This window comes from Scyliorhinus torazame, chromosome 7, assembly GCF_047496885.1.
Source record: "Scyliorhinus torazame isolate Kashiwa2021f chromosome 7, sScyTor2.1, whole genome shotgun sequence".
Taxonomy (NCBI): domain Eukaryota; kingdom Metazoa; phylum Chordata; class Chondrichthyes; order Carcharhiniformes; family Scyliorhinidae; genus Scyliorhinus; species Scyliorhinus torazame.
In genome coordinates this window covers 137,988,862-137,995,984 of record NC_092713.1, presented here as the reverse complement: position 1 = coordinate 137,995,984, position 7,123 = coordinate 137,988,862, and the positions used below count along the sequence as shown (strand labels likewise).

Genomic DNA, 7,123 nt, shown 5'->3' with positions numbered 1-7,123 from the left:
GGATGACAACGTCCGTGTCCATCTTTCGGATGGTGGCTGGTCTGCAACCGCTGTTGTCCTTTGGCAGGTGGCCCCCGCTCGTTCCTGGTTCGTCTACCGGATGGCTCCATTCTGCGCCGCAATCGACGTGCCCTACGTCTCATTCCGCGCTCGCTACGTGATCCTCCACTGTTGCCTCGCCCTCCTGCTGACCCTGCCACGGGCTATGCAGAACTCCCTGTCACTCTGCATCCCCCTGACTCTGGCACAGTCCAGCCCGCTCCTGAACTGGCGGCTCTCGACCCACCCTTGAGTCGGTCAACCAGAATTCGTCGCCCACCTCAGAGACTTAATTTATGAACATTGCGGACTTATAGACTTTCTGAATTGTTTTGTTGCTTTGTTTGATCGTTTCCCTGGTTTGTATATAATGTTGATCTCATTATTCTTGTTGCATACTGCGTCTCTGCACCAGGCACCTTCCCATGTAAATAGCTTAGTTCTCATGTACGTAGTCCTGTAAATATGTCTTCGCACCCCACACGTAGTTAGGAACATTCGCACCATACATTATTTATTGCCACACACATACGTTCTTTTATAAAAGGGGGGATGTCATAATATACACCAGTATATCATGGTGCAGATACACACACACTGATGGACACACAGCGGGACCAATCAACACACACAACACCGCAGCCAATCACCAGTTAGAGCAAACTCACTATAAAGACAGGGGGCATCAGAGTTCCCGCTCATTCGAGATGCAGCCTCCGAGTAGGACAGAGCTTACAGCTTGCAGCACAGATCTTCACCATGTGCTGAGTGCATAGACTGGTTAGGACAGGCATAGTTTGACCTAACATCGTGTTAACCCACAGTGAAAGTATGTTCAATAGTTTCTAACTTGATAAAATAGTGTTGCACTATTTTAAGTGGTGGTGGCCTATATGTGTTCCACGGATCCCGATCACCCAACACATCAGTCACTTGCTCCAATCTGGAAGGATTCTGACATGAAGAATTTCATGGCAATGACCACTTTTACAATGATGGATGGGCATTGCTTCCCTCACCCTGCACTGAGGTTGTAGATCTGCCTGGAATAGGCGGCAGATTCCTGTGCACACTTCCTTCGTAAAATGCAGATGTTTCATGAACTCTTCCTCATTGAGGTTAAGGGAAGAAAATTGCTCCTTTACAACATTGAGTGGCTTCCTGCTGAGAACCCTTTCCCCTCCTCCTTCTCCATCTTCCAGCTGCTTATTGTACTCCACATTGCCTCTCTTCATGCTCCCCATCATACAGCAGGTCACAGGGTGATAGAAACTACTGCGCCATGACAGGGTACACGTGCTCGGAGAAGAACCATTGACGTGAGAACCAAGGCCTTCACCACATGTCACATCACTCCCTGTAGACCTCACCAACTTCAGATAACAGTACAAACTGCCAAACACTTCTAATAACTCAGCAGGAACCCGCCAAAATCAAACCTGAAAATAGTCGATGATGACTTTAATTGGTGCTGTTCGGATGGTTCTTCCTGCCCCTGAACATGTATCCAGCTATGCAAGGTTAAGAAGGACACAACTGAAGTCAAGTGAGCATTACACACTGACTGACATCAAGATTAATACACTGCGGTCCACACTCCCAATACCCGCATTAACACTCACAGTGCACAAAACGGCATCCATAGCACTGAGAAAACAAAGGCTACAGATTGAAGTTTGTGGCCTTGACCTCTTAATGCAAGAGATCAAATGAACTGTTCATTGGGTTTCATTGATCCAGCATACATCATCAACAAATAACAGTCACAATGTGATATCTGTCAGAAACCTCACTCAATCCCTATACAATGATAGGAGGTAACTTTGCACAGGCAAATCCAGTCATAACCAAACTCAATGTAAGCAGACTCTGAAAATGATGGAATCATTATCAAGTTCCAATTAGTTTATTCAACATCAAAACTGTTGTAAAGCTGTAAACCTTCTTCGTAAAAATCGTTCTCACCCTCCCGTATACTTCTCAATATATATTCAATTGTTTCAATTACAGGCTTGACTAGTTAAGACAAAATGTTATTTAATTATTTTTTTCCCTGTGTGCTTCTCTAATGTAGAAAATAAATTACAGGCTTAATTAGGCTCATAGATCATTGACCCACAGTGAATGAAAACATACATTAAAAATGCAAATTAAAGTTTATGTAATCCAAAAAATGTGTTAAACTGTTCAAAGTTAACTAAGGCTGGATTTGACACAGTCACATATATCCGATCGCCTTTTGTTAATTTAAATATTCCTGATTGAAAGCTATCTCTTGACCACTGTCCATTATTCCCAGGACAATTAATGCTGTTCCTGGTTATCATTAGTTGAATAGCTACTGGATAACGATCAGACCGCTTGAAAACAGTATGCTCGAGCAACATGTCCGATTGGCACTCCTGCCCTCTGAAGTAGACTTTGGTGTAAATCAGGTAATATCCAGCTTCATTAATGATCAGTTCTTCAGCGTTGTGACTTACACCTTGGATAAAGGCAAGGTCCTTTACAGCTTCCCAGACGAGTGTTGTGGAACTCTTAATAACGTTCATTCCTGTGTGATAATCAAAATGTTAAAAGTCAGTACAAATGAGTGCAATACGTCAGTTTTCTGATTATGTGACCTGTGGATTCTTGAATAACTTTCAGATTTTACTGCATGATTTAACTTATGTACAGTAAAAAAAACTGTTGTGACAACATTTGTCATCTTGCTTTTTTTTTTCTGAACTGTTTAGCCCATTTTTAGCCCTTCTTTCTGTTTTCATTAATATTAATTTACATTTCTCTATCTTTTTTGATGCCGTAATGAACCACTGCACGCAAGCAAGTCCATTTTTTGCGATATTGTTTCTGTGGTTCTATCAACCAACAAGGCAGCCATTTTATCCCATCAATGTCCCACAAGCAACTTTTTGGTGTCATTGACCAACTGAGGAATGCCAACCCTGACACCAGAAGAACCTTCCAGTTTTGTTTTTAAAAATCATCATGTTCAATGTCACTTGAACCAATGGAACAGATGATCAGAGCCATGGCTTAGCATCTCATCTGGAGAGTAGCACCTTCCACAATGCAGAGCTCCCTCAGCATTGCCTTTTAGAGTGTCAGCCTGGATGATGGACTGACTTTTACCGTGGGCTTCGCGACACTGATTTCAAGATGAAATGCAGGTCCTGAGCACCCAACTCAATTGCTGGCGCTGGGACCAATTACATGATTTTACCGCAGTCGGGCTCTTAATTGGTCACTGGAGGGCCAGCCATGCGATTATGGATGGTGAGTGGGCTCCTGATGCTGCAGAGTCTGGCCACACCACCAGGAGAGGAGGGCACTGCTAAGGCAGGAGACCTCAAGCCTGACAATAAATACCAAAAAATGAAAAATTCAAGGAGGCTGAGGTCAGAGGCGAAACCTCACTGTGTATATCATTGAGTCTTCAAGCACTGCCCCATTCCTACCCCACAGGCCCCTCTTTGAAAGGAGACCACCTCCATTAGCCTGGCACCGTCCCCACACATGGGCGGCAGGGGGGGAGGCTCTCTCTCCCGAAAGAAAGACCTTGGAAAATGGCTGCTAAATAGGGCCTACCAGTTTGGAGGTTGCCTCCCAAACTCGTTGGGCAGCTGCTCTGCATCTAGTTTCGTCACTGCGATAATGCTCCAATGAAAATATGCCATTCTAACAAATTCCACACTATTTTACCAGCTCCCTGTCTCCCATTCACTATCCCCTGGCAGTAAAATTCTGTCCAGCCCTGTGATCTCTTCCACAAGGTTGCAACCCAGAGACAGGCATTCTGACTGAACTGAATTGACATGTGGGACAAAATGTTGTGTTTTGGTCAGGATCAAATGGCGGTCACAGCTCCGCACTGTGTGGTACCCTGATGGGATTGGTGGTGAGAAGGTGCAGTTAATCAGGTGGTAGAGTGGCGGGTGAGGATCCTGCCACCTTCTGCCTTCGCCCCGATTAAGTTGGTGAGGGGAAGGCCCTCGGATGGCATTCATGCCCACTGCCAATTGAGGCCCTTAATTGGGGATTAATGCCCACATACGTTCTTCATTCCGCCGCTACTGGTGTTAGCCTAGCAACAGGTGGGGATGCCCGCCATGCTGGAGCATTACGTATAACCCTGGCATGTCTATATGTGCGTTCCCTGGGTGGAGGGACGAGCGGGGGTTGAATCTCTCATTTAAAGGCACTCAAGTATAGCTGGCATATTAAGTGCCTGAGTGGCACTTTTCTTAAGAAGATGGCAAGGGTATCTCAACCAATGCCCATCTGCAGTCAAGATTTTCATCGCCTCCACTAAACTTTGACCACTGTGTCACCCAGCAGTGATTTTCCTTTCCGTAATTGTCTAATTAGTGGTAAGTGGGTGGGTTCACCATCCAATTCAGGATAGCAGGTGGGCTCCCAAAGTCGGATGGCCAGTAGGAGACCCTCCAGCTCAGAGGTGGCTGCGGCCTGCCTTTGCAGCTAAGGGAGAGAAAGGGATCTTCCAACCCAAGCTGCCTGCTCAGTGGCTTTTAAAACTTGAAATCAAATTGTTGGGAAAGCCTCCACAGGATTGGCTTGAGGCTACAGCTGAGGCCAGGTGTGTGAAGGAGGCCTCAAAACCTGCCTGGAGGCCTGGTCCACCAGTCTGCTGCTGCCAAATTTCATGTGTTATTGACTTTAATGGGTTGCTCTCCACTTGCGGGCTGGTAACTTTTCCGACACCAATTTCCCCTCCGGAAAATGCCTCGGGGGAGGATGGTGCCAGCAAACCCACATGCCAACAGGCAGTACCTGCTCACACCCCTAATTGGGGGTGAAATATCTGCCCATTTCCTTAATGCTTTGCCTTTCATTTGACGCTCTCTTTTTTTATATTTTACATTGATTTTCCTTTTTATTGCTCAGTATTTGATCTGTTTCTCCTCACCCACCCCCTCAGCAAAGTCCCCCATTTCCTTGAGATAATCACTTACCTGTGAGGTGGGCAACAATCTCAGGTGGCTTGTTGATCCCAGCAGAACCTAAGAGAGATTTAGAAAGATTAGTCACAGACAAATCGTAACACAATCTATCGCGACAAAACAAATGAAAGCTTTGTTCTTGATTTAATTAGGCTCACGTTTGTTAGTCATTTAGGTTGATCGTATCGTCAAACTTTAGACTTCTACAGCACAGGAGGCAGTCACGCAACCCAAATCAACGTTTGAGTTCAAAGTGAGATTCTCTCAAATATCGGGTGGAGGAAAATGAATTTAAAGCTGGTGCTTTTCACAGCCAAGTCCATTCTGAAATGTGGCAAAGTTCAGCACTTGCCTAACACTTGGTTGTGCCGCATTCTTATATTTACTATTCATTATCACTCACTATTATGCCAGTTTGTGAATAATCATTTTACATCACATGTTGATTTTTGGTTCTTGAATAGTGTTGCTTCTTTCTCAAGCACTTAACATAAAGCCGGATGGAATATTTTACTTTGTGCAATAGGTCCTGATAGTGGGAACAACAGTGTCCAGGTGGGAACGTGATCACATTTAGAATTGAGATATTCTGTAATCATGTGAAAATTAAACCGTTTTTAACTGTACTCACCAACAATCTTTGCTTGTTCACCCTCACCATCTTGAACCTAACCAAAAGAAGAAAGACAATTTTTGTTTTCAAATTCCGATTTCAAGCGATTGAAATCTTTCGGTCTGCCGTGCAAAAAAAAGCACGTACCTGTTTTATTTTGTCGAGTTTCTTTTGCAGTTGGAATAGGTAGAAGGCACCCAACACCAGGCTTGCCAATATTATGAATGTCAGGATCAAAATCATGACTGTGCATACTTTCTGCCAGTCCTTCTTTCCTCTCTTCAGCGTTGGCACCATTACTGGGTGCACAGAACCTGTCGGATAACAAGTAAGGGTTGGATGGCTGCCCACGGTGTAAACTTGTGGGTAGCGGTAATCAGGTTCCATGCTTAGTCCAAAATCCAGTGTCCAAAGTGACTCGTGTAGCCTGTAATATCTGGGCCTCCTTTCTTTAATTCGGTATCGAACTATAGAACAATTCACTGATCTTCTGTCCCTCAGATGTGTAACTGCTGCCTCACCCTGTGTAGGAGTTTCCTCCCCTTATATCGACCCAGTCACTTCTGCCCACATATGGACTCCTTCCTCCCGTAGCATGGAAAGCTGCCAAGAAAATGTTTCCGTCCAATCGAAGTGGGCTTATTGGTAAAAGTCTAAACATTCCACCTTGTCCTTTTTATTCCACCTGTTTGCCTTCTTGACAACCTGATCAAATAGGCAATGGATCCTGCCTGCATTTCCAAGGGTTTGAGGCCAGTTTGCATTTAACACTGAACACTGTCACTCATTGCCTGAGAACATTATCTTTGTTCCACTTGTTGCAAGATTACCTCTAGAAGCCTATTTCCGTTGCTTGGCATTTCCTGTTACAAACAAAAATGTTTAATTAAGTAGGAGATTAGCAACATATCCGCCTACACGTACACAAAACGTGGCGCATGAATCACCAGAGGCTACTTAAAAGAAAGAAAATCTCCGATGTGATTCAAATATAGATTCACGATTAAAATTGAACACTAAAAAATGTCAGAGTACATCAAAACGAAATGTTGTTAGATGTGTGTCTTTTTACATGAAGAATCAAAGCTCTCTGCCAGTGGGGATTTTCCTCACCTCATGTCTGGACCTGTTGTAAACTGATTGAGAAAGGTCAATTACTATGAGTCCTCAACAACTCCATTATCATTTTGGGTGGGATTATCTGGTCCCCTAGCCACCCATTGATTTCCCATTGAAGCCACCCCTGGCAGCCAGGAAACCAGTGAGTGGGGGGTGCACTTCTAGCAGGAGCAGAGAATCCCTATGACCGGAGAATTCTGGCTGATATTTACCAGGCTAGTATCAGCCTTGTAGAGGCACACTAGATGGGTCTTGAGTTTACATCCCTATGTTCCTAAATAAAAAAGGCGATTTCACTCTCAAATCTCACCCACATGTGTGTAACAGGTTCATTTCTAGGCCCCAAAACTAAGAAAGGACTGGACTGGGGAAAGGTCAGAGTTCATCC

The 7,123-nt window shown here is 44.5% G+C and overlaps 1 protein-coding gene across 1 annotated transcript; it reads right to left on the bottom strand.

Annotated features, from left to right (window-relative positions):
- Window positions 1-1,978: 1,978 nt before the first annotated feature.
- Window positions 1,979-6,361, bottom strand: LOC140427330 (tumor necrosis factor ligand superfamily member 6-like). Its single transcript, XM_072512887.1, has 4 exons — window positions 5,764-6,361; window positions 5,635-5,671; window positions 5,016-5,063; window positions 1,979-2,593 (listed from the first exon to the last, which is right to left on the bottom strand). Exons 1-4 carry the CDS (start codon window positions 6,001-6,003, stop codon window positions 2,190-2,192), a joined length of 729 nt encoding a protein of 242 aa, XP_072368988.1. The 5' UTR covers window positions 6,004-6,361; the 3' UTR covers window positions 1,979-2,189.
- Window positions 6,362-7,123: the final 762 nt, after the last annotated feature.